This window comes from Oncorhynchus mykiss, chromosome 12 (assembly GCF_013265735.2).
Source record: "Oncorhynchus mykiss isolate Arlee chromosome 12, USDA_OmykA_1.1, whole genome shotgun sequence".
Lineage (NCBI taxonomy): Eukaryota > Metazoa > Chordata > Actinopteri > Salmoniformes > Salmonidae > Oncorhynchus > Oncorhynchus mykiss.
The window spans coordinates 13757962-13774000 of NC_048576.1; the positions used below are offsets into that span (position 1 = coordinate 13757962).

The 16039-nt window shown below is 40.8% G+C and overlaps 2 protein-coding genes across 2 annotated transcripts in view; one reads left to right on the top strand and one right to left on the bottom strand.

Annotated features, from left to right (window-relative positions):
• The first annotated feature begins 998 nt into the window (after nucleotides 1–998).
• Nucleotides 999–8196, top strand: LOC110536792 (molybdopterin synthase catalytic subunit-like). Its single transcript, XM_036936980.1, has 4 exons — nucleotides 999–1119; nucleotides 4372–4523; nucleotides 4759–4879; nucleotides 7408–8196. Exons 1-4 carry the CDS (start codon nucleotides 999–1001, stop codon nucleotides 7476–7478), a joined length of 465 nt encoding a protein of 154 aa, XP_036792875.1. The 3' UTR covers nucleotides 7479–8196.
• Nucleotides 8197–8419: 223 nt separating this feature from the next.
• Nucleotides 8420–16039, bottom strand: part of LOC110537004 (integrin alpha-2) — a 40524-nt gene continuing 32904 nt past the window's right edge. Inside the window, exons 20-29 of the mRNA XM_021622700.2 lie at nucleotides 14692–14833; nucleotides 14497–14589; nucleotides 14309–14385; nucleotides 14014–14200; nucleotides 13790–13900; nucleotides 13513–13623; nucleotides 10193–10306; nucleotides 9985–10074; nucleotides 9663–9779; nucleotides 8420–9133 (exon numbers count right to left, since the gene is read on the bottom strand). Coding sequence (XP_021478375.2) covers nucleotides 9038–9133; nucleotides 9663–9779; nucleotides 9985–10074; nucleotides 10193–10306; nucleotides 13513–13623; nucleotides 13790–13900; nucleotides 14014–14200; nucleotides 14309–14385; nucleotides 14497–14589; nucleotides 14692–14833 — 1138 coding nt within the window. The 3' untranslated portion in view covers nucleotides 8420–9037. The remainder of the gene's footprint in view (nucleotides 9134–9662; nucleotides 9780–9984; nucleotides 10075–10192; nucleotides 10307–13512; nucleotides 13624–13789; nucleotides 13901–14013; nucleotides 14201–14308; nucleotides 14386–14496; nucleotides 14590–14691; nucleotides 14834–16039) is intronic.

The window sequence follows — 16039 nt, forward strand, 5'->3', positions numbered from 1 at the left end:
TATTGGCGTGAATGTGTACGCCTCCTATTTCCTGCATACCAGTCAGCTGACTGCGAGGATGAGCGACTGAGGAGGTAAATACACATGGTCCAGGGTCTGGCAGTAGTAACATAGCAGCCTACATTCATTTGATCAATGTTGCGGATACAACTTCATTCATGACTACTGAAGTAAGAGCAATAGGCTGTTTAAGAGTGTTGACCTGTCACTGTCATGTTGGAGAGTTCTGCAAATACTGGTTTCAAATAGCCTGGCAAATTAACACTTTTAAACAGCCTATTGAGCTAATTTGAAACCACTATTTGCAGAACTCTCCAACATGACAGTGACAGCTCAAGGTTTATCTGAATTGTTGTTGTTGAATTGTCTCTCTGTCATGAGTGGAACTACAATTGATTAGTGTCTTACTGTCTTTACGTTTATAGTAGATGTCAGTGTTGTATTTCGCCAAAAGTGCTGAGTTGACGGGACACAAATCAGAGACGATCAGGGTCCCTTCAGAACTGATGACCCTTGAGCTGTGGGGGAACCTTGCCAACAGACACCCCAAGTAAATAAGAGACCATACAAGTTGAATTTGAAGAGCTATTTGTCATTTAACTCATGATGTAATGTATCGTCTTTATTCCCCAGACTGTTTGCCGTGCACCATTCATTTGTTTTGGCTGTGCGTCAGGAGTATGTGGCCCTTCGGGACTAGCGCATGAGCCTGAGGGACTGTGGCGAGGTTGCTGTCATTCCACCTCTAAGTGGGGGATAAATAGGTCTCTTAATTCAGGTGAGACATGTTGCTGTCAACAATAGCCTACCAGAACTCAAACACACAATAGTTAATTACACTATCTCAGAATATCGAGGTGAATTGTGATCTCAATTTCATCTAGTGTATAGTTTATTTTTCCAGCAGAAATCTATCTATCTCTACTAATTTCAGTTTTACTTATATGATCCACTGACTGCTTATTTTAGCTTCCTTATCCCTCGTTCCTAACACAGAGATGTCTGAGGAAGGAGGAAGGGGTCCGAGGGACCTGATCAAGGTGACCCATGACAAGCTCTCTGTGGATGCAGTGTCACTCCTCACCAGCCCCTCCTGTGGTGCTATTTCCATCTTCATAGGTGAGTAGGGACTTTACACATATCTCATCTTCATATACAGTATCAGTCAAAAGTTTGGACACACCTACTCATTCAAGGGTTTTTCTCTATTTTTACTATTTTCTACATTGTAGAATAGTAGTGAAGACATCAAAACTATAAAATAACACATATGGAATCATGTAGTAACCAAAGAAAGTGTTCTCACGAGGATCGCTCTCAAGAGGACTGCCACAGGAAAGGAAGACCCAGAGTTACCTCTGCTGCAAAGGATAAGTTCATTAGAGTTACCAGCCTCAGAAATTGCAGCCCAAATAAATGCTTCACAGGGTTCAAGTAACAGACACATCTCAACATCAACTGTTCGGGGGAGACCGTGTGAATCAGGCCTTCATGGTTGAATTGTTGCAAAGAAACCGCTACTAAAGAACACCAAATAGAAGAAGAGACTTGCTTGGGCCAAGAAACACAAGGAATGGATATTAGACTGGTGGAAATATATCCTTTGGTCTGATGAGTCCAAATTTCAGATTTTTGTTTCCAACCGCCATGTCTTTGTGAGACGCAGAGTAGGTGAATGGAGGATCTTCGCATGCTTGGTTCCCACCGTGAAGCATGGAGGAGGAGGTGTGATGGTGTGGGGGTGCTTTGCTCTTGACACTGTCAGTGATTTATTTACAGTTCAAAGCAAGCTTAACCAGCATGGCTACAGTATTCTGCAGCGATAAGCCATCCCTTCTGGTTTGCGCTTAGTGGGGCTGTCATTTGTTTTTCAACAGGACAATGACCCAAAACACACCTCCAGGCAGTGTTCACCAAGAAGGGGAGTGATATAGTGCTGCATCAGATGACCTGACCTCCACAATCACCTGACCTCAACCCAATTGAGATGGTTTGGAATGAGTTGGACCTCAGAGTGAAGGAAAAGCAGCCAAAAAGTGCTCAGCATATGTGGGAACTCCTTAATAAAGACAGTTGGAAAAGCATTCCTCATGAAGCAGTTTGAGATAATGCCAAGAGTGTGCAAAGCTGTCAACAAGACAAAAGGTGAATACTTTGAAGAATCTGAAATATAAAATATATGTTGATTTGTTTAACACGTTTTTGGTTCCTACATGATTACATATGTGTTATTTCATAGTTTTGATGTCTTCACTATTATTCTACAATGTAGAAAAGTATCAAAATTATCAAAAAAAAGAAAAGAAAAGTATCAAAATTACATTTGATTGCTAAAATATGCTTAAGTATCAAAAGTATAAATCATTTCACACTCCTTATATTAAGCAAACCAGACGGCACCATAACTTTGACATTTTTTTATGGATAGCCAGGGGCACACTCTAACACTCAGACATCATTTACAAACAAAGCATTTGTGTTTAGTGAGTCAGATCAGAGGCAGTAGGGATGACCATGGATGTTCTCATGAGAAGTGCCATTTTCCTGTCCTGCTAAGCATTTGTGTTTAGTGAGTCAGATCAGAGGCAGTAGGGATGACCATGGATGTTCTCATGAGAAGTGCCATTTTCCTGTCCTGCTAAGTATTTGTGTTTAGTGAGTCAGATCAGAGGCAGTAGGGATGACCATGGATGTTCTCATGAGAAGTGCCATTTTCCTGTCCTGCTAAGCATTTGTGTTTAGTGAGTCAGATCAGAGGCAGTAGGGATGACCATGGATGTTCTCATGAGAAGTGCCATTTTCCTGTCCTGCTAAGCATTTGTGTTTAGTGAGTCAGATCAGAGGCAGTAGGGATGACCATGGATGTTCTCATGAGAAGTGCCATTTTCCTGTCCTGCTAAGCATTTGTGTTTAGTGAGTCAGATCAGAGGCAGTAGGGATGACCATGGATGTTCTCATGAGAAGTGCCATTTTCCTGTCCTGCTAAGCATTTGTGTTTAGTGAGTCAGATCAGAGGCAGTAGGGATGACCAGGGATGTTCTCATGAGAAGTGCCATTTTCCTGTCCTGCTAAGCATTTGTGTTTAGTGAGTCAGATCAGAGGCAGTAGGGATGACCATGGATGTTCTCATGAGAAGTGCCATTTTCCTGTCCTGCTAAGCATTTGTGTTTAGTGAGTCAGATCAGAGGCAGTAGGGATGACCATGGATGTTCTCATGAGAAGTGCCATTTTCCTGTCCTGCTAAGCATTTGTGTTTAGTGAGTCAGATCAGAGGCAGTAGGGATGACCATGGATGTTCTCATGAGAAGTGCCATTTTCCTGTCCTGCTAAGCATTTGTGTTTAGTGAGTCAGATCAGAGGCAGTAGGGATGACCAGGGATGTTCTCATGAGAAGTGCCATTTTCCTGTCCTGCTAAGCATTTGTGTTTAGTGAGTCAGATCAGAGGCAGTAGGGATGACCATGGATGTTCTCATGAGAAGTGCCATTTTCCTGTCCTGCTAAGCATTTGTGTTTAGTGAGTCAGATCAGAGGCAGTAGGGATGACCATGGATGTTCTCATGAGAAGTGCCATTTTCCTGTCCTGCTAAGCATTTGTGTTTAGTGAGTCAGATCAGAGGCAGTAGGGATGACCATGGATGTTCTCATGAGAAGTGCCATTTTCCTGTCCTGCTAAGCATTTGTGTTTAGTGAGTCAGATCAGAGGCAGTAGGGATGACCATGGATGTTCTCATGAGAAGTGCCATTTTCCTGTCCTGCTAAGCATTTGTGTTTAGTGAGTCAGATCAGAGGCAGTAGGGATGACCATGGATGTTCTCATGAGAAGTGCCATTTTCCTGTCCTGCTAAGCATTTGTGTTTAGTGAGTCAGATCAGAGGCAGTAGGGATGACCATGGATGTTCTCATGAGAAGTGCCATTTTCCTGTCCTGCTAAGCATTTGTGTTTAGTGAGTCAGATCAGAGGCAGTAGGGATGACCATGGATGTTCTCATGAGAAGTGCCATTTTCCTGCTAAGCATTTGAAATATATTGAGTACTTTTGGGTGTCAGGGAAAATGTATGGAGTAAAAAGTACATTATTTTTTTGAGAAATGTAGTGAAGTAAAAGTTGTCAAAAATATAAATAGTAAAGTCCAGATACCCCAAAAAACTACTTCAGTAGTACTTTAAAGTATTTTTACTTAAGGACTTTACACCACTGATCAGAGCGCACCCATTTACACTGAAGGCTTGTGTTAGGCTTTAGCTCAGCAGGCTAATACAGTCAGTCTCGTGGCACACAATAGACCCCGGTTGGAAGTTTGAACACAGTCGCTCACACATGTTCAGTCAAGGCCAGGATGTCCGTGATGGTGATTCATTAATTATTTCAGGGACGACAAGGAACAATTTTGAGGGGAAGAAGGTGGTGCAGTTGGAGTATGAAGCCTATGTCCCTATGGCCCAATCAGAACTCAGGAAGATCTACACAGACATCAGGGCAAGATGGCCCACTGTCAGGCACATGTGTCCATCATCGACTGGAGTGAGCTTCACAAAACTCTCCGTGTCGCATTCCTGGCAAACTAACTAACTAACTAACTAACTAACTAACTAACTAACTAACTAACTAACTAACTAACTAACTAACTAACTAACTAACGACTAACAGTGTTGTAACTCTGAGACAGTAACTCTGTTACTATGTGAGACTATGGGCAGGGAACTGTAACTTTATGAGAGACTGCTTCAAGACTAAGTTCATTCTTCTGTTTTCCAAGCTGGTGCCTGTGAATGAGGCCGGTGTGATCATCGGCATCTCATCTCCTCACAGAGGGAACGCCCTGGAGGCAGTGCAGTTCTGTATAGACACCCTGAAAGCCACCGTGTCCACATGGAAGAAGATAAAAACACCCTGAAAGCCACCGTGTCCATATGGAAGAAGGTAAAAACACCCTGAAAGCCACCGTTTCCATATGGAAGAAGGTAAAAACACCCTGAAAGCCACCGTTTCCACATGGAAGAAGGTAAAAACACCCTGAAAGCCACCGTGTCCATATGGAAGAAGGTAAAAACACCCTGAAAGCCACCGTTTCCACATGGAAGAAGGTAAAAACACCCTGAAAGCCACCGTTTCCATATGGAAGAAGGTAAAAACACCCTGAAAGCCACTGTGTCCATATGGAAGAAGGTAAAAACACCCTGAAAGCCACCGTTTCCACATGGAAGAAGGTAAAAACACCCTGAAAGCCACCGTTTCCACATGGAAGAAGGTAAAAACACCCTGAAAGCCACCGTTTCCATATGGAAGAAGGTAAAAACACCCTGAAAGCCACCGTGTCCATATGGAAGAAGGTAAAAACACCCTGAAAGCCACCGTGTCCATATGGAAGAAGGTAAAAACACCCTGAAAGCCACCGTTTCCACATGGAAGAAGGTAAAAACACCCTGAAAGCCACCGTTTCCACTTGGAAGAAGGTAAAAACACCCTGAAAGCCACCGTTTCCATATGGAAGAAGGTAAAAACACCCTGAAAGCCACCGTGTCCATATGGAAGAAGGTAAAAACAACCTGAAAGCCACCGTGTCCATATGGAAGAAGGTAAAAACACCCTGAAAGCCACCGTTTCCATATGGAAGAAGGTAAAAACACCCTGAAAGCCACCGTTTCCACATGGAAGAAGGTAAAAACACCCTGAAAGCCACCGTTTCCACATGGAAGAAGGTAAAAACACCCTGAAAGCCACCGTGTCCATATGGAAGAAGGTAAAAACACCCTGAAAGCCACCGTTTCCACATGGAAGAAGGTAAAAACACCCTGAAAGCCACCGTGTCCATATGGAAGAAGGTAAAAACACCCTGAAAGCCACCGTTTCCATTTGGAAGAAGATAAAAACACCCTGAAAGCCACCGTTTCCACATGGAAGAAGGTAAAAACACCTGATCATGTAGTTACAGATAGATAAGCAAATAACGTTGTTTATAATCTAATATGTAATAATAATCTAATATAATAATATATGACATTTACCAGATCTTTTATCCAAATGCGACTTAGTCATATGTGCATACATTATGGGTGGTTCTGGCAATCAAAGCCACTTTCCTGGCGTAGCAAGCACCATGTTCTACCAACTGAGTTACAAACACCATGATCTACCAACTGAGTTACAAACACCATGATCTACCAACTGAGTTACAAACACCATGATCTACCAACTGAGTTACAAACATCATGATCTACCAACTGAGTTACAAACACCATGATCTACCAACTGAGTTACAAACACCATGATCTACCAACTGAGTTACAAACACCATGATCTACCAACTGAGTTACAAACACCATGATCTACCAACTGAGTTACAAACACCATGATCTACCAACTGAGTTACAAACACCATGATCTACCAACTGAGTTACAAGCACCATGATCTACCAACTGAGTTACAAACACCATGATCTACCAACTGAGTTACAAACACCATGGTCTATCAACTGAGTTACAAACACCATGATCTACCAACTGAGTTACAAACACCATGATCTACCAACTGAGTTACAAGCACCATGATCTACCAACTGAGTTACAAACACCATGATCTACCAACTGAGTTACAAACACCATGATCTACCAACTGAGTTACAAACACCATTATCTACCAACTGAGTTACAAGCACCATGATCTACCAACTGAGTTACAAGCACCATGATCTACCAACTGAGTTACAAGCACCATGATCTACCAACTGAGTTACAGATTACCAGTTATTGTCATCACGGAAATGCTATATGTGTTAATACAATGTTGTTACAGTACTATAGTAATAATTACATTTTTACTACACAGGTATAAGAGCAACTAAATGTAAAGTGTTTACAAAATGTATGTATGGTGTACTTTGCACAATGCTCTGCATAATGATCACAAGGCATAGGGTACTCATTAAGTAAGAGTTGCGTGAAACTAATCATTGTCAAGTGACAGTCACACGGCTCCAGAGCCTGTCTGAAGCCTGTCTGACACAGTTTGAATTGGTGCATTATGCTGAATTCATATCCAAGTGAGAAGGTGGTATTTACCACATTGGACTTGGAATAATCTAATTGGTAATTACTAGTGGGTAACTTCTATCATCCTGATCACAGACTTCTCCTACATGCTGACCTCTGACAGGACCTACTAAAGAAATTACCTCTATAACAGAAGTTTTGGCAGTTTAATGTAACAACAAAACATTCAGTCATAAAAAACTATCTATTAATATGTTTTTTAAACATTATAATTTGTTTAATATAATGATAGCTGTATTTTAAGGTTGATGCTATTTACAAATTCTCAACTGGTAATTACCACCTTCCACTTGGTTATGACCGCAGCATTAGTTCCACGGGAAGCTAATACTGGAGGATTTTTTCTGTCTTTGGTAGAAGGTGTATGAAGCTGACGAGTCCTGTTGGAAAGAGAACAAGGAGTGCCAGTGGACAGGACAGAGTTGAACTCTGACCTCATCTAGGAGCTTTTCTATGGCAAATATTAGATCACACACAGTACCAGTGAATCTAAAGCTGTCCCCAACAATACAGAAAATAAGTCATTCACACCTTTATGTACGTAAAGTTTTAATGAAATAAAATTCCCCATCAGCATATTTACAACACAAAATCAAAAGTTTCAATGAACACAATAACGTTGTCATAAAAAAAATGAATGCTCGAAAATCGTAATGAAGGAAGTGGTATGTACCCTTTGAAAATACACCTGGAAAAATATCAGTGCAAAAATATATCTCATAAACATTATCTCAGAGAGTTTAGTCTCTGCTACTGTCTGTATCCTACAATTAATTAGTTGCTGTTGTTTCTCTCAGTCATGATACAATGACTGTACAAAATAAACGGATTAACCAGTAAGTGCTTCTAATATTGCATTTTCACCATAGCTATGTAGGGAATAAGTTAAACACTTGTTTAAGTGTTATGTTTTATCTATTGATAATAAAATATTTGAATGATACATATTTAATATAGAAACCACACAATAAATATACTTATTTTCTACACATTCAATAACTCTGCTTTGATTAATGTCACTACATTTTTACAAATGGTACAATGAATCAAATGTTACATTAATCTGATCTGAATACAGTGTATATTGTAAAGACAGCATCTTCACAGTGTCTCCCAAGGCAGTTGTATGGCTGGGGTAATTATACAGCGTTGTCTCTGTAAAACAGTGACTGAGATACTCAAAGCCAGGAAGTACCTTAGTGAAAGTAGAAAAGATGGGTTGTTGATGTTCTGTTATTATTTTGATATTCAAGTAAATTTCTCTTTCACAAATAAGGATGCCTCGGCATCAACATAATGCCAAACCCCTCCCACTGCAATGTAAAGCACCGAGAACGCCATATGCTAGCATATGATAACATGCTATGATATGATAACGTCAATAATCTCTCATGTGTAAACTATTGTCTATATCCATTTGAAAGGCTGTTTACAGTATACTACTGTGCTTTTCAACAATTGATATCAATAATATCAATTGATATGACAAATTACTATACACAAGCTTCTTACTCAACAATAGGCCTCAACAATTCCGTGAACATATATAAAAAGGAATACCAGCACTGAAGTATGAATTCGGCCAGAAAAAAATGCACTGTAGATAAATAACTTCCCTATGGAGGATCCAAGATGGCCGACATAATAACGGGGTCTTTGCTTGGAAGTGTTTGGTGGTGAGAGAATCATGTTACCTCCACTAATAAAATCTGTTGTCTCTATGGTCCCAATCAGAACACACTCTCTAATACGCTCAAACAATGTGTTTCTGTTCACTCCAAGCAATCGTTCACTCCACAACCAAAACCATGTTAAAGCCACCACCCAAACAGCCCCTTCCACTAACAAGCCATTTGCTCAATATGTAAGTACAAATCATGTTTGTTCAGTTTGTGTGTGGTTGTGGTTGTGGTCTTTGGTCATTGTGTTCTCAGTCTGTTGGCACATTGTGGTTTCTAAGATGGGTTCTTTCCTGCGCCTGGTTCTCACGCTGCTGCGTTCTCCTGCAGGCCCTCAGTCTCCGCCTGGTCTTCATCAGTGTTTTTCATCAGCTGCTGGTACTTTCTCCTGAAGAAACCAAACTGGAAGGAGAGACAGAGAGAGACAGAGCGAGAGTGAGACAGAGGGAGAGAAAGACACACAAACAGAAGATGTGAAGGAAGAATAAGAGATGACGTAGGAGTATTTCATATTTCACGTTTTTAATGACACATACACAAGTGCCGTGAAATGCCTTTCTTGCAAGCTCCAAACCCAACAATGCCGTAATCAATATCAATGTAATACTAAAAATAACAAGGTAGAACACAAACACACGCTAAGCGATAAGAACACTATGAAGGGAGAAGCTACAGTGCACTCCATAATAATTGAGACTGTCCCAATAATTACGGAGAGCGTTGTATATACAGAGTCAGTTCTAATACCATATTTACAATGTGGAGGGATACTGGCGTGATGGAGGTAAATGTACAGGGATAAGGTGACTAGACTGGAGTGATAGAGGTAAGGATAGCAGGTCTAGTTAGGATAGCTCAGAGCTTCTGCTATTTTTCAGTAGTTCAGTATCAGAGAGTTTTACATCATAAAGTGCAAAAGACTGGCACATACCTTCCAAAGCAGGCCAATGACGAGAGCCAATAGAAGCAGGCCTCCAATCACACTGCCCACAATAACGCCTACAGGGATCTCCCCTTTCACCCCTGGTTTACTGATGGTGACGCCAACCTGCAGACAGGTCAGGAGACAGATGACAATGTTCAGGAGAAGACGGGATGTTTCACACCAGCAGTCAGGCAATACAACGAGTGTAGCTGTTAATATGCTGGTCATCTAAACACATTGAACTTGTACAAATGAACAAACTCTGCCTGGACATCAGAGATATAACATTAAAGTGTATTGAGAAGTACTTTATGTATTAGTCCTGTACCGTCAGGTGCTTGTGAGAGATGACCAGCAGTTCAGGTTGGGAAGTCTCTATCTCTGTGCTCACAGTCAGCACAGTGGACTGGAATGAGGACTGCTCAAAGACAACACAAGAGGAGGACTAATGAGGTGATGTCTGGACACCATTAAAGAGGAGGAGAAGCAAGCATGTAAACAATGTGGAACAGATGAATTTGTCTGTCTATACTTACAGCAGCAAAGGTACCGTTCCATATCCGTGTGGTCACGTTCACAAAGAAATCACTCATCATCCCCATGTCTTTCAGGACACATTTCATAGGCTGGCACTTGGCTGTCTTACAGTTCTGGAAGAATCCGAAAACAATAGATGGGTCATTCCTACCATGCAGTGCCTTTTCTGTCCCGAGGAAATACCACTTCTTATTTAGTGTAAAATGTGGAGTACAAAAGGCTTTAAATATAAGGTCAGGTGTCCTTTACCTTAAAAAAAAAAATATATATATATATATATGGATCTTGAAAGGGAATTCTTTGCATTTTGAACACTTTGTTTCAGTGGATGTAGGTGTTTTTGCCATGTCCTCCGGTGTTATTCATCAACTTCCACAAGAAAGCCTTAAAGTAATAGCATAATTAAAATCTTTCTTCATTATTTTATAGCCCTATTTAAATTCTCTCTCATCAATGTTTTTTTCCCTCATGATTATTGTATTTATTATTATTTTATTGTAGATTTTCTGAGTGTCCCTGATATCCCTTTCCACCCTGTTAGTTTGTTGTAATTCTCCATCTAAGAAAACAACCCCTTCCTACAATGACACCACATTCAGGAAGTGTCATAATTTCTTTGGTGGGAAAACAATAGTGCAAAGCTACATAAATGTAAACATTCAGCTTTATCTATTCTTCCATGTTTCATGTTGTTAGTCTGTATGTCCCACTCATACATTTCCACCCTGCTAGGCTTAATTATAGAGAAAAATCAACAACATTTCAAAATGTTAAAATATGTTTCATGGAGAAGTTAAAATCCTGTTCAAGTGTTCAACATTATGCTAGGTCGAACTTGCTTGCTCACAGAGCTATGGCTAATTTGAACAAAGATGGCATTGACAGACATGACAGCACTGCTTCTAGCTCCTAAGCAACTTTGCAGTATTTGTTTTTTTGTGTGTCATTTCTTGGCCATCACTAGCCGGCTACCACCTGGTAACTCAACCCTGCACCTTAGAGGCTGCTGCCTTATGTACAGTGGGGAGAACAAGTATTTGATACACTGACGATTTTGCAGGTTTTCCTACCTACAAAGCATGTAGAGGCCTGTAAATGTTTAAATCATAGGTACACTTCAACGGTGAGAGACGGAATCTAAAACAAAAATCCAGAAAATCACATTGTATGATTTTTCAGTAATTAATTTGCATTTTATTGCATGCAATAAGTATTTGATCACCTACCAATCAGTAAGAATTCCGGCTCTCACAGACCTGTTAGTTTTTCTTTAAGAAGTCTTCCTGTCCACTCATTACCTGTATTAACTGCACCTGTTTGAACTCGTTACCTGTATAAAAGACACCTGTCCACACACTCAATCAAACAGACTCCAACCTCTCCACAATGGCCAAGACCAGGGAGCTGTGTAAGGACATCAGGGATAAAATTGTAGACCTGCACAAGGCTGGGATGGGCTACAGGACAATAGGCAAGCAGCTTGGTGAGAAGTCAACAACTGTTGGTGCAATTATTAGAAAATGGAAGAAGTTCAAGATGACGGTCAATCACTCTCGGTCTGGGGCTCCATGCAAGATCTCACCTCGTGGGGCATCAATGATCATGGCGAAGGTGAAGGATCAGCCCAGAACTACACGGCAGGAACTGGTCAATGACCTGAAGAGAGCAGGGACCACAGTCTCAAAGAAAACCATTAGTAACACACTACGCCATCATGGATTAAAATCCTGCAGCGCACGCAAGGTCCCCCTGCTCAAGCCAGCGCAAGTCCAGGCCCGTCTGAAGTTTGCCAATGACCATCTGGATGATCCAGAGGAGGAATGGGAGTAGGTCATGTGGTCTGATGAGACAAAAATATAACTTTTTGGTCTAAACTCCACTCGCCGTGTTTGAAGGAAGAAGAAGGATGAGTACAACCCCAAGAACACCATCCCAACCGTGAAGCATGGAGGTGGAAACATAATTCTTTGGGGATGCTTTTCTGCAAAGGGGACAGGACGAATGCACCGTATTGAGGTGAGGATGGATGGGGCCATGTATCGCGAGATCTTGGCCAACAACCTCCTTCCCTCAGTAAGAGCATTGAAGATGGGTCTTGGCTGGGTCTTTCAGCATGACAACGACCTGAAACACACAGCCAGGGCAACTAAGGAGTGGCTCCGTAAGAAGCATCTCAAGGTCCTGGAGTGGCCTAGCCAGTCTCCAGACCTGAACCCAATGGAACATCTTTGTAGGGAGCAGAAAGTCCGTATTGCCCAGCGACAGCCCCGAAACCTGAAGGATCTTGAGAAGGTCTGTATGGAGGAGTGGGCCAAAATCCCTGCTGCAGTGTGTGCAAACCTGGTCAAGAACTACAGGAAATGTATGATCTCTGTAATTGCAAACAAAGTTTTCTGTACCAAATATTAGGTTCTGCTTTTCTGATGTATCAAATACTTATGTCATGCAATAAAATGCAAATTAATTACTTAAAAATCATACAATGTGATTTTCTGGATTTTTGTTTTAGATTCCGTCTCTCACAGTTGAAGTGAACCTATGATTAAAAAAATTACAGACCTCTACATGCTTTGTAAGTAGGAAAACCTGCAAAATCGGGCAGTGTATCAAATACTTGTTCTCCCCACTGTACATGGAATCACTGGTCACTTTAATAATGGAACACTAGTCACTGTAATAATGTTACATACTGCTTTGCTCATCTCATATGTATATACTGTATTCTATTCTATTGTATTTTAGTCAATGTCACTCCGACATTGCTCGTCCTAAAATGTATATATTTCTTAATTCCATTCTATTACTTTTAGATTTGTGCTTATTGTTGTGAATTTGTAGATATTACTGCAATGCTGGAGCTAGGAACACAAGCATTTCGCTACACGCAAAATAACATCTGCTAAATGTGTGTATGTGACCAATAACATTTGATCTTGATTTGATTTGAATTTGGGCTCCAAATGTCCACCCTGTTAGGATTATGCACCTGACAGGTTATAAAAAGAACCTGAAAAAACAAATAAAGTGCCTGAGCTTGACCAAAATGTTTTTCAATATGTCCTTTTTTCTGATTAGAATGCTATTTTTCTTTTAAATATATATAATTTTTTCCTAAAAAGTTATGAGTTCCAAAAGGCACCGCATCGTAGGAATGACCCAGGTATGCATTCAGAGGATATCATTAGATGTAAAACTGTGAACCATCATAGGAATGACCCAGATATGCATTCAGAGGAGATCATTAGATGTAAAACTGTGAACCTATCTTTGTCTCTCTCTGTCACAAACCATACACACAGGAATGCACACACAAACGCACCAGCTCCTCTGTGCTCATGAGGTTCTCCTTGGAGAAGGATGGTGTGTAAGGCTTCTCACTGATCTTCAGAGGATTGACGAGGCTGGCTACTTCACAGCTAACATCTCCAGCCTGCAGAACAACAAGAGGGCAACAGTCGATCTCTTTAAAATATAACTAAGTCCACCAGAAAGGTAATTCTTGCCAGATTCTCCCCCATCAAACCTGGGATTTGAACCAGCAACCCTGGGCCATACCTAGTTATTTAAAAACAGGTTGACTGGTTATTTTTACTCACAGGTGCAGTGTTGACTCCTGTCACATACAGTAATGGGTTGCCTCCTGCTGTATCGCTGGGCAGTGAGACTGTGAGGTAGACAATATTCACTGGGAAATTCCCTGTAGAAACCTGAACAGAAGAGAAAACACGTGTCTTACCATTTCTACCACAAGGGGGAAGTATTTTACCACAGACTGACTGACACATAATGACGGTGTACCTGGTTGTGCATTATTTCTCACCTTCAGAGAGAATTTGAACTCAGGACCGATGTCATTGAAAGTATTCACTGTGGTCTTCACCTCATTGTCCATGTCAACCACGTAGAAATTGAGATTTGCTTCCCTGGAGAGAGCGATCTCTGAATCATAGTGGACAGGGATGGAGATAGAGGCGTGGTTGTCTGAGGGGTTCACCTCTGTGCTGTCACTGTAATAAGCACATGTAATCAATCAATCAGTCATGTAACAGAAGATCCATAGGACTAAGAGAGATTACTATGTGATCAACAAACAAGCAAGTTCTGTGTACTCCTACCTTAGAGCTTCAAAGCTCACGTCGGCTTCGGTCTGCAGTTGATTCAGGTTGAAGTCAAAGTTGATTACGAATGTCACCTGCAGGGAACAGATGTGTATTGTTTAGGAAACGACAACCCTGGCTGACAAGGAAAGAGAGAGAGACCTACACACACGCCCATAGTTTTTCGTTTTGTCGTCAGGTCTTACCTCCTGGTTCTTCCTTAAAGCTGGGTATCCCACCTGGCACGAGAGGCTACGAGTCTCTCGGGTGGAGCTACACTTCACCTCTGTTTCATCACTCTGAAATGAATCCCACAATTTTAGGGAATGTTTACTGATAAATATGCAAATAGTCATCCTATAGTGGGTGTCATGCTAAAAATCAAAGAGGCTGATCCATACTGGAGGAGTGATGGAGGCGTAGAAGAGGTTTTTGGAGTATGTGGCCATGACTCGGGTGTTGTACGCATTCTCCTTCTTGTTGGTCACAGACACAGTGAAGGACAGCCTCTTGTTCTTAAAGCTGACCAACATCTTAGATGAGCTGCAAAACACAACACTAATTTTACTCAAAACAATACAGAGGGGATAAGAATGAATGTTAAAATATACCTGCAGTATGTGAGTGGGATTGTTCCAGTGCTTTGTAATGAAGACACTATATTATGATGGGGTGGGATTGTAATGAAGACACTATATTATGATGGGGTGGGATTGTAATGAAGACACTATATTATGATGGGGTGAGACTGTTCCAGTGCTTTGTAATGAAGACACTATATTATGATGGGGTGAGACTGTTCCAGTGCTTTGTAATGAAGACACTATATTATGATGGGGTGGGACTGTTTCAGTGCTTTGTAATGAAGACACTATATTATGATGGGGTGAGATTGTAATGAAGACACTATATTATGATGGGGTGAGATTGTAATGAAGACACTATATTATGATGGGATGAGATTGTAATGAAGACACTATATTATGATGGGGTGGGATTGTAATGAAGACACTATATTATGATGGGGTGGGATTGTAATGAAGACACTATATTATGATGGGGTGAGATTGTAATGAAGACACTATATTATGATGGGGTGGGATTGTAATGAAGACACTATATTATGATGGGGTGAGATTGTAATGAAGACACTATATTATGATGGGATGAGATTGTAATGAAGACACTATATTATGATGGGATGAGATTGTAATGAAGACACTATATTATGATGGGGTGAGATTGTAATGAAGACACTATATTATGATGGGGTGAGATTGTAATGAAGACACTATATTATGATGGGGTGAGATTGTAATGAAGACACTATATTATGATGGGGTGAGACTGTAATGAAGACACTATATTATGATGGGGTGAGACTGTAATGAAGACACTATATTATGATGGGGTGAGATTGTAATGAAGACACTATATTATGATGGGGTGAGATTGTAATGAAGACACTATATTATGATGGGGTGGGATTGTAATGAAGACACTATATTATGATGGGGTGGGATTGTAATGAAGACACTATATTATGATGGGGTGAGATTGTAATGAAGACACTATATTATGATAGGGTGAGACTGTAATGAAGACACTATGTTATGATGGGATGAGATTGTAATGAAGACACTATGTTATGATGGGATGAGATTGTAATGAAGACACTATATTATGATGGGGTGAGATTGTAATGAAGACACTATATTATGATGGGATGAGATTGTAATGAAGACACTA

What these genes read in the sequence shown, in the direction of transcription:
- LOC110536792 (XM_036936980.1), top strand. Translation starts at nt 999, where the DNA reads ATGTCTGAGGAAGGAGGAAGGGGTCCGAGGGACCTGATCAAGGTGACC. An exon ending in TGTGTCCATCATCGACTGGA is followed by an intron (nt 4,524 to 4,758) that starts GTGAGCTTCACA and finishes CTGTTTTCCAAG; the next exon opens with CTGGTGCCTGTGAATGAGGC. An exon ending in CACCGTGTCCACATGGAAGA is followed by an intron (nt 4,880 to 7,407) that starts AGATAAAAACAC and finishes TCTGTCTTTGGT; the next exon opens with AGAAGGTGTATGAAGCTGAC.